The sequence below is a fragment of the Podarcis raffonei genome, chromosome 16 (assembly GCF_027172205.1).
Source record: "Podarcis raffonei isolate rPodRaf1 chromosome 16, rPodRaf1.pri, whole genome shotgun sequence".
In the NCBI taxonomy this organism is placed as follows: domain Eukaryota; kingdom Metazoa; phylum Chordata; class Lepidosauria; order Squamata; family Lacertidae; genus Podarcis; species Podarcis raffonei.
The window spans coordinates 36,517,412-36,539,048 of NC_070617.1; the positions used below are offsets into that span (position 1 = coordinate 36,517,412).

General features: G+C 46.2%; 1 protein-coding gene across 2 annotated transcripts in view; it reads left to right on the plus strand.

Moving 5' to 3' along the window:
* Positions 1–14,668, plus strand: part of SLC15A4 (solute carrier family 15 member 4) — a 57,076-nt gene extending 42,408 nt beyond the window's left edge. For both annotated transcript variants that reach the window (XM_053368346.1, XM_053368347.1), the window contains exons 7-8: positions 7,668–7,826; positions 12,786–14,668. In XM_053368346.1, coding sequence (XP_053224321.1) covers positions 7,668–7,826; positions 12,786–12,934 — 308 coding nt within the window. In that variant the 3' untranslated portion in view covers positions 12,935–14,668. The remainder of the gene's footprint in view (positions 1–7,667; positions 7,827–12,785) is intronic.
* The last annotated feature ends 6,969 nt before the right edge of the window (positions 14,669–21,637 follow it).

The window sequence follows — 21,637 nt, forward strand, 5'->3', positions numbered from 1 at the left end:
ATGGTCTAAGGGCCAGACCCTGGCAGCCTCAGGTTTGTATTCGTTTTAAAAAAGATCAGGTGATGGCAAAGACTTTTGCTGACTTTGGGAGCCATTGTCAATTAATGCAGATGGCTAAATGCACAAGGCTAGATGGCCCCAAGCTGCAGATGTTGCCAGTGCGTAGCTTGAAATTCGCTGCTCTAGCCCAAGAGGCAAGTGTCCTTGAGTATTTCCGTCCCCTGCCGGTTTCATGTAGTGTCCAGCAGTACAGGCTCCTATTGATTTTATCCTCTTTTCTCTCTTTCCTTCTTTTTCGTGGAATGCACAAATGGGAGGAGGGAGCGTGGCCGTAAAATCTCATTTTCTGGTCTGTTTCACACACATTCAGGGCTCATTAGCAAAAGCAAAGCAAGAAATAGCTCCAGCTTTGTGCCTCCGTTTCACATGCATGTTGTTTTGGGTAGACGTCGAATTTAATAACTGTTGCTCTCTTTTCTCTGCTCCTTTCCCTTCCTTTTTACTCCCCCTCGACACTCGACACCAGGATCACCATGGGCCAAAAACAAAGAATGCCAAAAAAATTGATATTCTGTGCCTCGTTTTTAAAGTGTCCCCCCCCCCCGAAGTAAAGTTTAGTTGTTAATCTTCAACATTTAAGTTTAGTTTGGTTGATTAATAAAAACAATGTCCCTTTGATTGAATACATCTTCACCTTTAAAATAAGTACAGTCATACCTCGGCTTGAATGTGCTTCAGGTTGAGCGCTTTCGGGTTGCGCTCCGCAGCAACCCGGAAGTAACGGAGCGCGCTACTTCTGGGTTTCGCCGCTCGTGCATGCGCAGACACTCAAAATGACATCACGCGCATGCATGGAAGCTGCAAAATGCGACCTGCACATGCGCAGACGCGCCGTCACATCTTATGTTCTATTCAGGATGCGAACGGGGCTCCGGAACGGATCCCGTTCGCATCCCAAGGTACCACTGTACCATATTGGCCCAATTATAAGCCACACTTTTTGCCCAAATTCCGATCTGGAAAAGTTACAGTGCGGCTTATAATCAAGACCTTATGATGTGCTGCTGAAACAGCATCCCAGGAGGACCATTGGGGTTGTGGGACAACGGTGCGCCGTGCACCCGTGAATCCCAAGCTTTCCCTGAGCTGCCGGGGCGGGGGGGGGAGTTGCACCACTTTGCCAACAGGAATCTCCTCTTCCTCCTTCATTTTGACAGCTTGGGAGTCGCGGGCGGGCTGCGCGCCATTGCCCCACGTTCCTGGGATGCTTCCTCGGGGGAACTGCACCGCTTTGCCGACAGCATTCCCCCCTTCCCCGTTCTTTTTGACAGCTCTTGGGAGGCTCCCCCCAGGAAGCAGCCCGGGAGCGTGGGGCAACGGTGCATCATCCACCCTCTGCCCCAAGCCAAGATAACACCTGATACAAGGCTGCCTTCGTTATATTCATTAAAAAAAAAAAACTCAATTTATTATTATGATACTTTTATTCCCCCACCTTTTCCACTGACGGGATGAAAAGCAGATAAAAGCTTACAGGTAAAGCAAGAATTGAAGGGACGCGGGTGGCGCTGTGGGTAAAAGCCTCAGTGCCTAGGGCTTGCCGATCGAAAGGTCGGCGGTTCGAATCCCCGCGGCGGGGTGCGCTCCCGTTGTTCGGTCCCAGCGCCTGCCAACCTAGCAGTTCGAAAGCACTCCCGGGTGCAAGTAGATAAATAGGGACCGCTTACTAGCAGGAAGGTAAACGGCGTTTCAGTGTGCGGCTCTGGCTCGCCAGAGCAGCGATGTCACGCTGGCCACGTGACCCGGAAGTGTCTCCGGACAGCGCTGGCCCCCGGCCTCTTGAGTGAGATGGGCGCACAACCCTAGAGTCTGTCAAGACTGGCCCGTACGGGCAGGGGTACCTTTACCTTTACCTTTTAAAGCAAGAATTGCTAAAAACAAACAGCTAAACATTGATAGAATTAAAACTTTGGCATCCATCTCAATGGAGTATGCAACCGGGGGCGAAGTCAAACCGCTGCATTAGCAGTGCTGAAGTGACCTCCCAGGGGCGCAAGCCTGGGTGGTATATCTGGAGGTCCTGGGCTGCCTGGATGACAAGACCCCCCCCCCCCCCGGCCTCATTGACGTTGTCCAAAGGAAAGCGCAGCAAAACATTTGGCACCAGGAGTTGCTGGAAGGAGGCGTACAGGGCGCCATCCAACTGTCTTGGGGACTCCAGCAAGTCAGATTATTGTCTCCCCCACCCCACGTGAGCCAAGTTTGGTATCAGTGCACTTCTTCGCCCCAGGGGGGCTGGGAGAAGACTGCTTTCGGGGCTTTTTGCCACGTGTATCTTGATTTTTATACTCCGCCGTGTTACCTCCTTGCACAATCTTTATTATCAAAGCAGATGTGAACTTGGTGGCCACAGAAACTCGTTACTCGCATGCCCCAAAGCTCTTCATAGTCTACCTTTTTAGGAGACGACTTTTTAAGACAACACATCAGGGTGTTGTTTTGAGCAGGGCTTTGGAGGGACAGCTCTGCAGATCTGGCAATGTAGATGGCCCCATCTGCACTAGGCTTTAGGCTGCAACGGTGTAAATCGGGGCTTCGGAACCTTTTTTCAGTCAGAGGGCCATTTTCCTTACTGGGCGACCTTCCAGGGGCCACACGGCAGCCATTGGGCAGGGCCAGGGGCAAGAGCAGCTGGAGCAATTAATGTAGAATTAGGCTAACTTCTGTAAACACATACAGTGGCCATTGCGGTATTAATAATACATTTCAAGGCCAGGAGAGTGTCTCCCCACCTATCCATTTCCCCAAATGCGGCCAGTGGAATTGCATTTGGCTTCCTTAAAAATTCTTTGGGTGCCTCATCTGAAGAAAAGCCACTTCATTTGCTTCCGGGACGGAATACTGGCAGAAACTTGTAAAAGTTAACTTTTTCTCTCAGTAGTTCCACAGTGAAGCCACTAGGTGGCAGGATTTTAGATCCTCTTCACCACAGAAAGAAAATGTGGGGAAAAACTGTTCTGTCCTCAGGAATTTCAGCCCCTGTCGTTTTGCTTTTTTATATTTATACTTTTTTATATTTCTGCTTAGAAAAACTCAAAGAGTTCAATGTGGCGCGTAGATTATGCTGCAGAGTTATACCACATGTCTTTTTAAAGTTGTTTCTGGACAAACATTTGGTTCTGTTTTGTATCCCAGTTCAGAAAGCGAGAATTGTACTTCCAGGGCCTTGGGATTTGTTCAGGTTATCCCACAATTCATACCAAAAGGGTCAGGTTGACTGTGGACTAGCCACTGTCTCTCAGCCTAGCCAAACTTAAGGGGTGGTTGTTGTGAGGGTGAAATGAAGGGAGGGGAGAGAAAATGTTTTTTGTTTTTTTAAAAAGCCACTATAAAATCCATAATAATTAAAATACACAATGGTACAGTTCCAAGAAAAAAATTAAAATATCTGTGATTAAAATTTGCAACGGAACAAGCTTGTTAAAAGGCTTAGCAATTGAACAGTTAAAAGTGTGATTAAAATAAGTAATTGGGTCTTTGGTCGCAAATTTCGAAGAGACTGGAGTAAATTTATTTGGTATATGAACAATTATTGTAGAAATGTGAAGACACTAGCGGGACTGAAATAAATCCAGGAATGATAAACTTTAAAACTTTTCAGACCAAAGAGATAGAGTTGACTACAAGGATATTAAGGTCCGAATTTAAAATGTGATACAAAGATCTGAAAATTAAAAAAACCAGCTGAAGGGACAGAGGGAAGTCACAAGCTCGGCAGAGCAAAGAGTAGATTTGCTTGTAATTGCAAGGTTGGATTTGTTGTGATATAAAAGGAAAAACTAATAAAAATTATGCAGAAAATAAATAAATAAAAGAAGTAATTAGGAAGGTCAAGTTCAGAGGAAGCCTTGCCTAAACTGGTGTGTCTTCAAGAACCGACGAATGCCAATACTGATGCGCCTATCGTCTTTCAGCCTGGAGGCATTCTGCAGAGATGGAAAAGCCCACCTTCGTGTTACCACAATCTGAGCACCATCAGGCTGTGAGAAAAACCAACCAGGTTTCGTTTGCTCATCTTAATGCCCTTACTCACAGCTGTCCATGGAGGCGCAGGTCAATTCTGTGTCCAGGGCAGCTATCTACCAGCTCCATCTGGTATGCAGGCTGAGACCCTATCTGCCTGTGGACTCCCTCGCCAGAGTAGTGCATGCTCTGATTATCTCCGGCTTGGACTACTGCAATGCACTCTACGTGGGGCTACCTTTGAAGGTGACTCGGAAACTACAACTAATCCAGAATGCGGCAGCTAGACTGGTGACTGGGGGCAGCCGCCGAGACAACAGAACACCGGTCTTGAAAGAACTACATTGGCTCCCAGTATGTTTCCGAGCACATTTCAAAGTGTTGCTGCTGACCTTGAAAGCCCTAAACGGCCTCGGTCCAGTATACCTGAAGGAGTGTCTCCACCCCCATCGTTCTGCCCGGACACTGAGGTCCAGCACCGAGGGCCTTCTGGCGGTTCCCTCACCTTGAGGAGCAAAGCTACAGGGAACCAGGCAGAGGGCCTTCTCGGTAGTGGGGCCTCCCTGTGGAATGCCCTCCATCTGAAAGCAGCCCTGTTCAGGAAAGTTTTTAATTTGTGACATTTAAATGTATTTTTAATCTTTGTTGGGAGCCGCCCAGAGTGGCTGGGGAGACCCAGCCTGATGGGCGGGGTACAAATAATAAATTATTATTATTACTGGGCGGTGACTACGAACCGTAATGGCGATGCAGGGCTGGAGACAGTGAACCGCTGGATACCGGTTGCTGAGAATCTCAAGTGGAGATGGCGCTGTTGCTTAGGCAGCTGGTTTGCCACTTTGCCATTCACAACAGATCTCTTGCTATTTCCTGACTGCCCTCTGCACCCGATGAGCTACAATAAATGGGAAGAAACCAGATCTCAAGCTTGTCATCGCAAGGCTCTAAAACTGGCATTTGGCGCTGCACAAAGAGTCCACAGGGAGCATGTGGCCCAATCTGTTCTCATGGTACACCTTCCCATCTTCAGTGCTGGATCATCTTTATATGTGAGACGATGTAGATGTTGCAGGGTCTTCCTTTATTTAGATCTGGGTGCAACAACTTCCTCTCCAATGCAAGTGGCATTCAGAGGCATACTGCCTCCCACGGCGGAAGCAGAAGACAGCGATTGAGGCTTGTGGCCACCGATAGCCTTACGCTCCAAGACTTCGTCTAAATCCCTTTTAAAGCCGGTCTCTCTCTGAACCATCTCCTCAGCTTACTACATAGTTAAGTGATTGCTGATCCACTGCTATTTGAAGTACCTGCAGGGGCAACTTATTTGCTGACGAAGAATCATTATTGAAACAGTTCGTTATCCAGAAAAACTATTCTACACTTGGAGCCCTCATCGCCACACTTCTGCAGGATTTTGACTGTTGAAAGACAATTTGCCTTCATGTCAGCGTGTTTTGATACTGACTGATCCTGCTTTCTGATTCTGTGCATGGAACATTTATTTGACTCTGATTACTTGCGACTTTATGCAAGGATGACATATTTTCTGCTTATGAAGTGTGAAACAATATAATGTTAATAATATTTTGTTAGATCATTATTAGCCGTGTGTTGCTTGTGGTTGTTTAGAGTTTTCTGTTTTTGCAACACAGGGAATTTCCTGGCCATACTCAGCCAAATAGAAACAATGGTCTGACTCTGTATAGGGCAGTTTCCTATATTGTTGTTGGTGGACTTTGAGGTTCTGTTAAAGAAGCATATAGAATCATATACAGTGGACGCTCGGGTTGCGAATGTGATCCATGCGGGTTTCTTCCGGGTTTTGGGTGTCGTGCACGCGTGGGTTGCAATTTGGCACTTCTGTGCGATTTAGCGCATCTGCACATGTGTGACCCCCGAAACCCGGAAGTAACCTGTTCCGGTACTTCCAGGTTTTGGCAGTCCGTAACCTGAAAAAACACAACCTGAAGCGGCTGTAACCCGAGGTATGACTGTAACTGTTAAACTCGAAATGACCCCCCTGGGGTCATCTCGTCCAATTCCCTGAAATGCAGGAATCGCAGCTAAATAATCACCGGCGTATGGTCATCCCACCTCTGTATAAAAACCTCAAATGAAGGAGAGTCCACCTTCCGAGGGAGCCCGTCCCGCTGTCAAACAGCTCTTAGAATCAGAAACTTCTCCCTAATGCCGACCCCAGAAATAGAAAGCTTGTCCCACCTTTTTGCAGGGTAGATTTTAAAAGTAGGCACCGGTGCTTTTGAATTGTGCTTGGAAAACTGTCTGGCAGCCTGCGTAGTTATTTTAAGTTTTTTTCCCACATGCAACATGCTTCCGCTTTCGAATCCTCTGCAGCCGGAGTGTTGGGATAAAACACAAGAGTTCGTGTTTGAACTGGAGACTCCCTGCCGCTCTTAATTGCTTTTTGACATTTGTCCACCCCTCTTCCAGTTGCTCTACAAAGCTTTTGTTTCAATCTTCTGGCGGTTATCTGAGCTAAAAGGCAAAGAATGAGAAGCTCAGCACCTCAGAGATGGGAGTCAGATATTCTGGGAGCGTGGCAGATTGTCGAACGCTTTGGTTGGATATTCTGGGAGAGTGGCAGAGTGCTGAATGTTTTGATGGGGCTCTCCATTGCGCTGTTCCGTTAAGCCCTTCAATTTGCATAATAAGTTGAATTGCAGCAATTATGACACATTCCTTGCTTTGAAACGCACGTGTCCTTTCCTTTGCACAAAGAGCCCAGATTTCGTACGGAGTAGAAACCAGGCTCTGTTTATAGCAGTCTTTTATCCAGCAATACGAGCTCAACTTCTGAGGCTTTTAGAAATGCAGCCATCGTCTTTCGTCTGCAATCCTGTTTGCAAAGTCAGAGGCACCTGGATAATCTTGCTGCAGTTGCAGAGCAGTGATGGGGAATCTGCGTCCTTCCAAGATGCCATTGGACTCTCAACTTCTCCAGCAAGCTTATCCAATTGTCAGAAACAATGGCATGAGCCTTCCCTAAAAAAAAACCCTAAGTTGAACAAAAGTTGGGGTTTGGGGCTGATGTAAGGTCAGGCTGATGTTTTTAAAGCCTCTATGGAGGGCTGTGCATTCTGCATATTACTAGGCGCATTCCTTCATGCAAAGGAAGAGACATAGGTGCACAGAGACTGAGTTGTAAGTGTGTGTAATCAAAGCAATGTCTACATGGCAGTTAAGGCAGTTGCCTTAACTTACCCCTTCCATCTTTTAGCACCTGAGTAACTATGTGAGGTTTAAACCCTTAAATCAAAGGGTTTTGGTTCTTAAGTTTTACATTCTATAGCATAGTGTTTAACATGCTTCACAGTAGCCTTTTATGATGTAAATCAGGTGTGGGGAACCTTTGACTTTCCAGATGCTTACTGAACTACAACTCCAATCACCCCCGGTTGTTGGCCATGCTTGCTGGGGCTGATACAAATAAACCTGTAATATCTCTCGCTCACTGTCTTAGAATGTGCTATAAACATTACAAATAATGTGTGATGAATAATAATTGTGAGTCCACAGGTTTTGAGCCCGTGTCTTCATGGCCTTTATACTCGTGAAAAAAAGTTCCCCAAAATAATGGCTAGAATTTGCCTTCATGCCTCTCCCCTTTTGTTCTTTTGTTCCAGGTCTGGAATTTGCATATTCTGCTGCTCCCAAATCTATGCAGAGTGCTATTATGGGTCTCTTTTTCTTTTTTTCCGGAATTGGGTCTTTTGTTGGATCAGGGCTTCTGGCTTTGGTGTCTGTTACAGCGATTGGCTGGATGAGTAATCACACAGATTTGGGTAAGTTATTTATGTGTTTTTTTGTTTATTATTTATTTATTTATTTATTTATTTATTTTCTTTCCAGCATGTTAGAGGAAAAAGAAAGCAGAGTACTTATTCCTAAAGCTGCCGCATGCTGTTAATTTAAAAAACTTTCCTATCTTAGGCACGGCTGTTTTTTCTAAGCTGCAATTTTCAGTGGCAAGCTTCGCCAGAGGAGGCATTTTAAAAGCTGAGCAACGATTACACAGAAATTCCAAAATGACCCTGTAATAATTCCACACACACACCCCACCCCCGTATAACAATGCTGGTTCGTTCGTTACTATCTTTAGAATGCTGATAGAGGCTGTTCTGGAGAAATTGTTCGCTGAGCAAAGCAGTTGACACTGGGGTTCTCCTTTATTTTGGTGCCCTCTGAGCAAACTAGCTGGTTATAGACCAACCAAGGGATTGTACCTACTATCTTCTGGTTGCAGAACCCTCCTTCCTTCCTGGGGAATGGCGACTGAGAGGGTTGTGTGGGAATAGCTTCAGATAATGCCAGATGAGACGGACTATCTCAATCCATGCTAGCCTGGATTCAGGCCTGTCTAGGGGCCAAATCAGCCTCTGTCATTCTGATGAATGAACTTTATTATTATTTATTTATGCATACATACATACATACCCTGCCCATCTGGCCGGGTTTCCCCGGCCACTCTGGGCAGCTCCCAACAGAATATTAAAAACACAACCGTTCCCAGACATCGAACATTAAAAGCTTCCCTAAACAGGGATGCCTTCAGATGTCTTCTAAAAGTCAGATGTTTATTTTCTTGACATCTGAAGGGAGGGTGTTCCACAAGGGAAGCACCACTACCAAGAAGACCCTCTGCCTGGTTCCCTATAACCTCACTTCTCGCAGTGAGAGGACTGCCAAAAGGCCCTCGGCGCTGGACCTCAGTGTCCAGGCAGAACAATGGGGGTGGAGACGCTCCTTCAGGTATACTGAGCCGAGGCCGTTTAGGGCTTTAAAGGTCAGCACCAATACTTTGATTTGCGCTCGGAAATGTACCGGGAGACAATGTAGGTCTTTCAGGACCGGTGTTGTATGGTCCTGGTGGCCACTCCCAGTCACCAGTCTAGCTGCCGCATTCTGGATTAGTTGCAGTTTCTGGGTCACCTTTAAAGGTAGCCCCACTTAGAGCGCTTTGCAGTAGTCCAAGATGGAAGGACAGGAGGAGTGCCATGCTGCTGCTGCTGCTCAATCTCTCAGTGGCCTCCAGAACCACTGGCTATAGTATCCTTCTGGACTGACCCTGCTGGATGGGTCTCAGTAGCACTGAGCGATGATGGCTCTGCTCCTATCTGCAGCGTTGGGAACAAAGACCAGCAGGAGAGTCGTGTCTGTCCTCCTGCTGTTTAAGCCACAGGACACCATTCACCTAAAGATATGTAATGAAGGTGTCTGACGAGCCTCCCTGGGGATAGCATTCTACAAACAGGGAGCCACCACAGAAAAGGCCCGTTCTCGTGTTGCCACCCTTTGGATCTCTCGTGGAGGAGGCACACGAAGAAGGGCCTCGGTTGATGATTGCAGGATCCGGGTCGGTTCAAATGGGGCAAGGCGGTCCTTGAGGGATTGTGGTCCTGACGCCAATTGCATGGGAGGGGGCAACAGCAATAGCCTTCCAGGTGAGGGCGCTGTTGCGCTTTGCAGTGCAGCAAGGCAAGGTCCAAGCAGACTGTAAGACTGGTTCAGGGGGGAAGGCAAGTCAAGTGAGGATTCAGACTGACACAAAGCTTGAGGCAAGGCTCAGTGTGTCCTCTGGGAAATCCAGAGCTTTGCAGTAGCTCCAGCAAGGAACACACTGAAGCCCAAGCCCTTATATAGCAGCAGTAATAACATCAGGGGCAGCCTAATGGTTAGCACCACCTCCTCTGTAAGATGCTGTTCTGCTCAGAGACACCTGACCATTCCCAGACATCTTCTGCTGCAATGGAGTGTGGAGAGCCTCAGTTTTTCCTGGGCCTTCAGCCATGGAGTCCTCTGAGCTAGAGTATGGCAGTGCCTTGATACCCTGAAGGCGACGAGCCTCACTCCAGGGAGGTGGCAGGGACTTCCTGGGAGACAACTGGTTGGAGACTGTGGAAAGCAAGGTGTTGGCCTGGACGGGCCTTTGGTCTGAGCCAGCAGGGTTGCTGTTACAGTACAACAGTGGTTCCCAGATTTTGGGGGCCATTCGCCCCATAAACTCAGTCCCAGAGCCCCCTGCTGTATAAAAAGCATTGTTTAGATTAGCGGTTTGCACGAGGAACATGATAACACAGTAAAATTCAAAGCGGCAGCAACTAATTGTTCATTTACCGCATTTTTCGCTCTATAAGACTCACTTTTCCCCTCCTAAAAAGTAAGGGGAAATGTGTATGTGTCTTATGGAGTGAATGCAGGCTGCGCAGCTATCCCAGAAGCCAGAACAGCGAGAGGGATCGTTGCGCAGTGCTCTCTCTTGCTGTTCTAGCTTCTGCCTCTTCAGGGCAGCGGGGAGCCTTTATCCTGCTGCCCTGAAGAGGCTGCGCAGCTATCCCAGAAGCCAGAAGACCAAGAGGGATCGCTGCGCACCTGCGTCTTCGCTCAAGAGGCTTTGTGTTGCTTTCTTGTTTCTTGTTTTCCTCCTCTAAAAACTAGGTGCACCTTATGGTCAGGTGCATCTTATAGAGCAAAAAATACGGTATTCAAAATCCAACCCAAACTGTCTAGCTTAATGAATTCAACAAAATGGGTGAATGTGATCCATTGATGCCGGCTTTTCAAAATCTGATAGTCACTGGCATCTCTAGCACCACCCCCAGGTAACCCCCCCCCCCAGGTAATCCCACCGCCCCCCCCCAAAGGAGCAGCACCATCCACTTTGAGGACCGCTGTGTTGCGACATTGGTGGAGCTGCTCTGAGGTATAGAGAAGGTTTGATAGAGAAGGCGGGGAAACCTCATAGAAGGCTCAGAGCCAGGAGAACTATACCAGGCAGAATCATTTCCCCCTGCTCATTGATCCAATTTCCTCCAAACGCCGCAGCAGCACAGTGTTAACTGTGTTGGCTCAAATCATTGTGTTTCTTTAGCTCCCCCTCGCCACTTAATTTGCCCACAAACACTCAAGTGCCAACCCAGCCCCCATGAAACAATTAAATTACTTCTGGAGTTTTAAAAATGGAGATTTTCATGGCGTTAACATCCTGACCTGTAAAAGGAAAATTGCTACTTTTAAAAGACTCGTCCTCTTCGGATGATCTGCATTGTTGTTTTTTCATGTCAAGTGCAAAGCCCCTTTGGGCTCTTCCTAGAGCTTGTAATTATAAATCCATTTAATTGAATCTTACGTTTTACGTAATTAAAGTAATTTCAACTTGACATGTATGCACAAACAAGGATTGATGAGTACAGATTTTTTTCTGACGCCGCACCACCCTGGTCCCTGCCCAGTTCCAAGTAATAACTATAATGAACCAGTTGGGTAGTCCTCCTGAGGTCTATTGGACTCTGTCCATGTTGAGCCGTGTGTGGACATGCAACATTAGCAAACAAAGTAATTTTCAACCAATGAGCTTTCCTAATTTAGGAAACGAAACCCTAGTTTTGAAGGAAAGCTGAGTGCAAGCCCTGTGCGGGTGAACTGAAGTGTCTTAATTGAAAAGCAAGATTTCAGGAAAGTTTTCACATGGTTCCAAGAAAAGGAAACTGCTAGACTGTTCCAGTATGATTAAAAAACACAGTTTCCTATTGAGGGACAGCTTCTGCAGAAAGAAAATATTTTAGCCCATGGGCTGCTCTATAGAGAATCAAGCAGCTCCCAAGAATACAGGCAACCCACGTCATCTGCAAGGGTTCAGGTCCAAGGATTATGCGCATGTACGAAAATCGTGTATAGCTAAAATTGGCTTTTCCTTGGCTGGCAAGGGGGATGGGGGAGGCCTGCAGGGAGGTCTCCTCGTGTCTCCATGGCTTCCCTTTCTCCACGTGAGTGACTGAAGACCAGCCGCCTTTGCAGCTGTCATCTATGCCATCCCTCTACCATGCATAGGTGGAAATGGGGAGTTTGCCTAGTCTAAATTGGGGGGGTGGGGAGAGCCGCCCCACAGCTAGCCATCCCACTTTCTATAAGGTGGCCAGGGAGGGGAAGGGTCAGAGGTGTGGGGAAGCTGGAGGCCCCAAGTGGACCTGGAGCATAGAGCCTTGTGAGATCATTGTGGGTTCGAAATCTTGCATCACCACCACTCCCAGAGCTGTTAGCCTTGCAGGTTTGCCAGGCAGGACTCGCCTGGTCAGGTGTAGTTTTTGGACCGACCGAAAGGAGGAGGAGGGAAGCAAGCAGAGAAGGCAGATGCAGGGAGAAGAAAAAGGCTGGGATCAAGTGGCAGCGGAGCGCGTATGCTTGGAATTGTGGATGTTAAATGCACATAAGACAGAGGTCAGCAAGCTAAGGCCCACGGGCCGGTTCTGGCCCGAATGGGTTCTGGATCCAGCCCGCAGATGGTCCAGAAATCACCGCATGGCTCTGATTCATATCGTTCGGGCTGCATCATTTTATCTCTGGAAATCGCTTCCAGAAAAATCGCATGTCCGCGGTGCCGGAAATCACACCTGCGCATGTCCGCAGCGCAGGAAATCACTTCTGCGCATGCGTGATTTTTGGCATCTGGGCATGTGCAGACACGATTTGCGGCGTCGCGCTGCACCGGTCCGGCCCGCTGACGATCTCCACGGGAGTGATCCGGCCCAGGCCCGGTAAGCCTTGCCAGCCTCTGACATGAGATGTAAGTTGCCCTCAGGAAAACCGGCCAACCTCACGGTGAAGCTAGCATTAGTGTTTCTCTTTTGGCAAAATGTTTCTGTGTTCCAGTTAACACTGGCTTGAATCCTGGTTTACGTGGAATGGCATTACTTTGTGTAATGGCATGAACTTACCTTGTCTCTTTCTCTCTCTTTTCCCCCCAGGTAACATTAATGGGTGCCATTTAAACTATTACTTTTTTCTGCTGGTTGCTATTCAAGGAGCAACCCTTCTCCTTTTCCTTATTGTGTCTGTCAGATATGACCGCCAAAGATCCCGGACTAACGGACCTCCCGCCAGTGTGCGGACCTGACATCTGCAAGGAAAGAGCAGCTTTTATGACCGACATTTGATGTCAGTTGAACCATCCATCTGCGAGGTCTTAAATGCTAATACAGTGGCCGTTTGTGGCCAGGAAATGTTTTCTTTAAACTTGCATGTTAACATTGCGTTCTTGCCTCAACCCTCTTTGTTCCTTCCCCTGTAAAAGTAGGTAAGTGCCTTATGTTAGCAAGATGGCCTTGTCTTGCCCAGTGCCCAGAGACATGGCCCAAGCTCAATTTTTCAAGTGTGTTACCCTTGGGCACAGAAGACGCACAGAAGATGCAGCGAACTTATTCGAAGCTGTTTCCTTCAGTCTGTTGAAGCTGGGGACGATTAGCCTTTGGATACAGAAGCGATGAATGACTGCCTACTAAGGAGACGTTTAATTTCTTTGAAGAATGACTTTGAAGGAAATGAGCAAAAGAAGGTTGCTTGCCATTTCCCCTTGCTTATCCATTTCCCCAGAAATAATGTTCTCCTTTCTTAAAACGGAAGTGCCGGTGTGGATGGGGGTGAGAAGTCTCTGTTGGTGTTGGTTATATGGGAATGAAGTGGTGTGGAATTTTTTTATTCCTGTGTTGTCCAAAAAGGGAAGCGACTTCAACCTACGTGGTATTTTCCACGGCAAAAGTTATGAAACTACTGTAATGAACAGGCCTCGCTGTGCAACGTGGCGGTCCTTCTGTTGCTGTCTCATTTCTATCCGTTAAATCATTTCGTGGCAGGAAACTGAGCTGGTATCAGAGTCTTTCCTTTTTCTTCCTTTCTTTTCTGTTGCCTCACGCCTTGAGAATTTATCCTTTCTTAGGTAGGAGTTGAAATGTACTCAAGCATTTGGGATATATTGTGTGCTGTGAATAAGCAAATCTGTTACTGTCCCCTCATTTTTAGGTCACTTTCCCATTTAAAAGCTGATGGCGCGGATGGGAGTAGAAACTATAAGTATTTGAAAGTGTAATTTGAGCTAGGTTGGATGGACATTCTGAAGGGCACAGCCAGTTTGGAGTAGAGGCCCAAGATGGATGAAAGTTCTTTGTGGTGCGACCTTGGCAATCTGTGTGCCAAAACAAGGCCCAAGAATCTACATTGACTGCTAGCCAAACTGGTTCTCCATTAAAACCCCATCTTGTGGAGGACAAGGCTCTTGTATATAAATCAGGAAGAGGGAACATTTGACCCTCCTGAAGTTGGACTCCCAGCTCCCATCAGCTTCAGCCAGCTTGAAGAGTGGTCAGGGATGATAGGAGATGTAGCCCCAAACATTCTGAAGGGCCACAGGTTCTCCACCCCTGACGTAAATCTGCCTTGAGCTTCTCAGCAGAGGGGTGTGCCATAGAAACAGTTGGGTTCCCTCAGTCATTTTCCTAGCCTTCTTAATTAACCTAATGAAAGCAAGAGCCTTTATTTCATCTCGCATGTACCTCGCTCAAATGTTCTCTATTTCTCACAGGGCCTAATTTTCAGCCACATAAAAAGCAGTATTTTGCACAGAAATTGCGGAGTTCTGGCAAGTGGGAATCAACTCCACCTAATAACAAATGGTTTTTCAACTTTTTTTTTATTTTTGGTGAGGAGGTGATTAATTTTTAAGAGTATTCAAACATTGGAATGGAAAAGGCGCCTTTGGTTTTCTATAATTCAAGTACCTTCATTTGGAAATGTTTACAAAAGCCCGTGTGCGGGGAACCTGTGTTCTAGGGTGAATAAAAAAGTATGCTGCAGATATTCTGTTCTCTGTAGTCTTTGATGCTCCCCCTTCTGCTGTTGAACACCAAGAAGGCGCATCATGGCTTTGCAAGTTTGCTGAGAACCATACAGACAAAAGAAGACGATCTGCTGGACCAGACCAAAAGGAAAATCTTGCTGGACTTGTTCAGCAGAACTGCCTGGCATGATGCCCGAGAAAAACAAGGCCTAAAGCAGGAATAATCCAGGTTATATATCAGGTTTCCTCAACCTCGGCCCTCCAGATGTTTTGAGACTATAATTCCCAGCATCCCTGACCACTGGTCCTGCTAGCTAGGGATCATGGGAGTTGTAGGCCAAAAACATCTGGAGGGCCATGGCTGAGGAAGTTTGTTTTATATCTTGACACTTTATAACTCCTGAACAGGGATGGGGAAGTTTTTTCTACCTGAGGGTCATGTTTCCTTTTGGGAAGGTTTCCAAGGACCGTACGGCAGTGGCGGGTGAGGCCAGAGGCAACAAACGTAGATTTTACAGGGAGGCCAGCATGAAGCACAAGTCCTGGGGACAGAAACCCTCATGTAAAATGGGTGCTGGGGAACGTGAGTGCTATTATAGGTGTGTGATTGGATAAATTTCTCCCTTTATTCCCACAGCAAAGGTTGTAATCCCCATCCCTAATCCCAGGTCCCTGTCTCTAATCCCAGGTTCCTATTTCTAATCTCTAATCCCCAAATGCCTATCTCTAATTCCCAATCCCTAGCTCCAATCCTAGGTCCCTCTCTTCTCCCAGATCCCTAGCTGTAATCCACATCCCTAATCCCAGGTTCCTATTTCTAATCCTAAATTATTTCTAATCCTAGGTCCTTCTCTCTAATCCCCAAATGCCTGTCTCTAATCCTGGGTCTACTCCCAGATTCCTAGCTGTAATCCCCATCACTATTCACAGGACCCTAGCTCTAATCCCAGGTTCCTGGTTCTAATCATAAATCTCCATCTCTAACCACAGGCCCTTGTCCATCCCACAGACGATCCCTGCCTGCACTCTCTCTGATAGCCCCTATCTGACTGCTAGCATGTCATCGGTATCCAAATTAAATTTCCCCTCCGCTCTTCTGATGGGCTCACCAGCTCCCCCTGCAGAAAAGAGTATGTTGCCACTCTGAAGGTCCTCTGGGAGTTGGGAGGCGGTGTATAAACAAAGAGCAAAGCTTTAATACATGCAACACACTCCTCGACATGAACATTTCAGTTCCTTCGTTCCCTGCCTCGTTTTTGTCACCAGGGTCAAAGCTTGTCTGAATACTCCAGAGAGACGACGGTGGATACAATCAATTGCATAATTTCACTCTTTTTTTAATATGGAGGGACTTGGCAGAGGCCCAGTCTCTAGTAATTATGGCCATTTATGAAGATTAATTTGGCACTTATCAAAAGGAGACAGTCCCTTTCATTCAAAGGTTTACGAGGTTGCTTTCCACCAGTGTGTGTGTGTGTTTGTGTGTGTGTGTGTTTTCCATTTCCCATTCCTCTTCTAGAGATGACTAATCAATTAAGTTTATGGCTAATTAAAGAAATACCTTGCCATGCATCATTTAAGAGTTATGGTTGATTTGGCTTTTTTTCAGATTGATTTAATGTAGCAGAAACATCTCTCACATTAAAGGATGTTTTGTGAGATGCTAACCAGGGCAGGGGTTTGTAAAGTAATAATTTAAGCTGCAGTATTAGAAGTAAGTCTATACAAAAAAAAGGAGGGGGGAATCTTTATTTATTGCCATTTATAGACTGCCTTTCTGCCAAGGCAGTTTACCATTTTAAAATATTGACACCGACAAACGGCACGGAATATTCTCTGGCCTATTTACAGAGCTGATGGAACAGGCTTCCTGGACTGAGAAGGGCTGGCGCTCAGTTCTAGAACACCTGCTTTGTATGCAGAAGGTACCAGGTTCAGTTCCTGTCATCTCCATATAGGAATCTCCCCTGCCTGGAATTTGGGAGAGGGGCTGCCAGTCAGTGTGAGTGAGCAGTAGTGAGCTAGGTGGACCAGTGGTCTTGCTCCTGCTCCAAAGGTTAGGACCTAAACCACTGGATTCAAGTTACAAGGAAGGAGATTCTGAATACTAAGAATATCATATAGTAAAAGGCCAGAGGCATTCCTTTTCGGATGATGATATTCCAAAAGACAAAACAAAATTTTTCTTATACGCGATGTCTGCAGCAAGAATCCTGATGGCTAAGTATTGGAAAGAGAATCAGTTACCCACTAGGGGAGAGTGGTTATGTAAGCTTTCAGAATTAGCCAAATTGACAGACATAATAAGACAGAAACAAAAAGTGAAGTAAAAAAAGAATGGGAGTGTCTTAATGAATACCTTAAAAGCCAAGGTTCAAGGACAGAAATCTGGCTGAGTCTGGAATAACCTTGTGAAGCGAAAGGATAAGAAAGAGGGATTTATATCTAGATGTTAGGATAGAGGTGATCAGGAAAACAGGAAGACACAGTGAGAGATAAAGGAGGTGCTGTGGGATTGGTGGAAGTCAATGTTTGTTTTTCTTTTTAGTGTTTAGTGTTTCTTTTTAGTATTATTAACTTGTAAGATATGGATTTGTTGGTTTTTTTTGTTTTTTGGATGTGGGTTTTTGTGTATTTTTTGATATTTTTCGTGTTGTGTGGAAAATACTAATAAAATTTATAATAAAAAAGTTAGAAAAAAGAAGAAAAAAGAAAGGAGATTCTGAGTCAACATCATGAAGAATTTTCTGACAGTAAGAGGTGCTTGACTATGGAGCAGTCTCCTTAGGGGGGTTGTGGACTCCCCTTCCTTGGAGGTTTTTAAGCAGAGGTTGGGTAGCCGTCTGTCATGGATGCTTTAGTTGAGATTCCTGCATTGCAGGAGGTTAGACCAAATGACCTCGGGATCCTTTCCAACTCCACAATACTACGATTCTATGAAACACAACAGGACAACAACAGTGGTTTTTTTCTTTACCCAAAAATTGAATAAATTATTATTATTAATTCTTTGCAATAGATGACAAATAAATCACATGCATTATTTCTTTATTAGGTGACAAACTGAATAAATTAATAATTTTGCCTTAGGTGACAAACAGAATGAATTACAGTGGATGCTCACGTTGCGAACGTCATCCACACGGGAGGCACGTTCGCAACCCGCAGAGCTGCGTCTATTCACGCACGGGTTGTGATTTGGCGCTTCTGCGCATGTGCAAAGTGTGATTCAGTGTTTCTGCGCAAGCGCCGAAACCTAGAAGTAACCTGTTCCTGTACTTCTGGGTTTTGGCGCATCCGTAACCCGAAAACGCGCAACCTGAAGCGTCTGTAACCCAAGGTATGACTGTATTAGGTGACAAATACATTGCATATATTATTAATTTATTAGGTGACAATAATTTGAACAAATTAATAAATAATTTTGTATTAGGTAACATAGATTGCATTATTATTATTATTATTATTAATCAGCATTCCATGACCACCAAGCATGCTTAATCTTCATTCAGATGCTTGTACATTTCCCTGTTTGTTTTGAGAAATTGCAAGTTGTTTTTCTGTTCTGTGTGTGTTTTTGTGCATGTGTTTGTGCACGCACATTTTTTGCAAAGCTCAGTACTCCCATAAGCCTGCCAATCCTTTCCATTTAACCACGGATGGTTCTGTGCTGGCTACGTAAGGAGCCACCTTCAGCGAATGAGTTCTGTATTGGTACCTACGATGGCAAAAACTCCGTTGATTGCAGGATGGGAATAGGTTTCCACTTTTAATCTGGAAGAATGATGCCCTGGGTACCTGTTTGCCGCAATATGCCTGCTGCTCATGAGTTTAGGACCTACCCGCAACGGAGTGGCAGTGACCATTTCAAAGTAAGGTCGCCCCAGCTAGCTGTGAAATCAATTCACAGCCAACCAAGGACCCATCTGCAAGGAGTCGAAATCCATTTGCAGATGGAGATATTATTAATCAGAGAAAACTGTCCCCCCCCCAACCTTGCCAACATCGTCCTTGAGACTACTAGGCAAGATATACTGGTACCTGAAATTGCTCAGCTCGGTGGAAAGATAATTTCATTTGGACAGTGTATATGTTTGGGTGGTTGGCAGTGTCCCTGTAGTGAGAATTATAAACCGGCAAAGACAATCAGATGTTGGTCAACGTGAGTCTCAGACTGCACAGTAATTCCTTGATTCTTTACACTGGTGCTTTGCACGGACTTCCCTAGCCTAGTTCTTCCAGATGTTGGATGCCAGCTCCCACCCAGTGCCAGATCTACAGATGTTGGTGAAAGGGGGCAATGGTCTGCATGGGGGGGCTTTAAGGTTCATGTCACCACCACTGAGAGAAGGAATAATAATAATAATAATAATAATAATAATAATGTTATTTATACCCCACCCTCCCTGGCCAGAGCCGGGCTCAGGGCAGCTAACATCAATAAAATCACAGTAAAAACATAATAGGGGAAGTGGGGGGGGGGACCAATTTAAAATACAGGTTAAAATGCAATTTAAAATGCAGCCTCATTTTAAAAGTAGCCGATAGATCAAGACCATAAGGGGAGGGAAACATAAGGGTCAGACCGAGTCCAAACCAAAGGCCAGGCGGAACAGCTCTGTCTTGCAAGCCCTGCAGAAAGATGTCAAGTCCCGCAGGACCCTAGTCTCTTGTGACAGAGCGTTCCACCAAGTCGGGGCCAGTACTGAGAAGGCCCTGGCCCTAGTTGAGATCAATCTAAGCACCTTGCGACCTGGGACCTCCAAAATGTTGTCATTTGCGGACCTTAAGGTCCTTTGCGGGACATACCAGGAGAGGCGGTCCTGTAGGTACGTGGGTCCTAGGCCGCATAGGGCTTTAAAGGTCAAAACTAGCACCTTAAACCTGACCCCGTACTCCACCGGGAGCCAGTGCAGTATAGACTTATTTTCCTTGGTGACAGCTGCAGGGGGTCATGAGAAAGAGAAGGTCCTTCTCCTCTTGGTATCCCATCGACTTTTGCATCTTAGTGATGGTAGGAGTGGGACCACCACTCAAGTAGAAAACTTGAATTGACATTTGTTCCAATTCAGCTTTAAAGAGCAGGTTTCCAAGGAAAAAGCTCCGGGGGGGGGGCGGGGGGCATTCGGACACAGAGGGTTAAAGTGTGGACCTCTGTGTGGAAAGAGCAGGATAAAAGGTAAATATGGATAAGCTCTCAGGCATTCTTACAAAGGCATTTTTTTTTTACATAATGTCACACTGCATCATGCAACTGGAAGTCTTTAATCCAGGCATAGGCAAACTCGGCCCTCTGATACTTTGGGATTACAATTCCCATCATCCCTGACCACTGGTCCTGTTAGCTAGGGATCATGGGAATTGTAGTCCCAAAACTCCTGGAGGGCCGAGTTTGCCTATGCCTGCTTTAATCTTAGAAACAAATTGAGTTATCTCACCCATGTCGAAGTTGCTCTGCATCAGGGGATTTGTAGTCAGATCATTCCCCATTCCACTTTCTCTCACATTGTTCACTGCAAGAGATCATTTTGGGTGCAAAACCTAGTCTTTTTTATTGGGGCCCGCTCCTTTGCTTGTATCATATTGGGCAAAATGAGCTTATTTCATTTTGTCCAATGAGATATTTAATACTTTTTTATGCATCCTGTTTCTACCTGCATGCAAGGACCAGAGTGATATACCCAGAACACGCTCCAGTGGCTAAAACAAGTAATACGAGTCTCTTTAGTTAAATAATTTTAGGTTTTCATGGGGGGCGGTTTCCCTCCAAGGAGGCAAAGATATACTGCTTCAGGAGTGTCAGTATTTGATAGCTTGATGGCGTAGAATTATACAATCATGAAATTATACAGCCCAATCTTTGGATCAGCAAGACACGAGTGCTGACTTCATCAGATTTCCCGTACTGATATTTAAATGTAATCTCCAATCGTTTTTTTTAAAAAATGGAGGCTACCAGTTGATAACCTGTGGCTTAAATTACTGCACTGAGACTCACTGAAGGGAAGAAATGTTCGGGGTCAATATCGTCCGGGGGGTCCGGCACACTTCCCTTCGCAGCTCTGCTCTTCCCCCCGGGACCTTTGACTCAGCAGAGTAAACACAGCAGCAGCAGAAGCAGGAACGTTCTGTCGTGTGGTAATAACTCAGGCTGAAACACAGCAGTCTCCTTATCTTTAAAGTCTTTATTCCTTAGCAAAATACAACAGCTATAAATCTCCTGCCTGGAGACAGTTCACCCATCTTGCTTGCTCAACGGAGCAAACACGCAGACAGTGAGTGTCTTTCTCTCTCTCTCAGAGATACTGACCACTCCCACTTCCGTGTTCTAAACACACCCTCAGAATGTGAGGCGTCATCACTCAGAACTCTTAACCCTGTAAGTTCTGAGCCTCTCCTAACACCCCCTCTCGAATCACGTTCTGAGAGGACTTCTGAGTGTTCAACACCTTCCCCATTGCCTTCCGCCCCTTCCTGGCATCGTTGTTAGGCACCTGTTGAACCTCACAAACCTTAGGTTCGCACTGTGCGAAACCAACCCACGCATTTGTGACCTGAAACCTCTCAGGTGGAATTCCCTTTGTAGCCCGTGAAGACCGCCTGGGCACAAACTGGGGTGCTCCTCCTGACCCACTGGGGCCAGCATTTGCGTCTTCCTCATCAGAAGACTCCCCCTCTGACTTGACACGTCTGTGAGCTTTCTCCATTATGCGCACAGGAGATGAGGGCTCACTCTTGGACACTCCCTTAACAACCTGTGGAGACGCCCTACTCTGTTCAGGGACCTGGTCTCCATCAGGTTCAGGCTCTGGCTCGCTTTCCTCCTCAGCGTCAGACAGACAATCTGAGACAGTGTCAGAGCGCACTTTGCGCCTTGCCCAACCATCCTGCTCAAAGAACTCAGCCTGTTTACTGACCAGAAGCTTGGTCTGATCACCTTCTGGGTATGCGAATCTCCACCCTTTTGTCGCAGGCTCATATCCACAG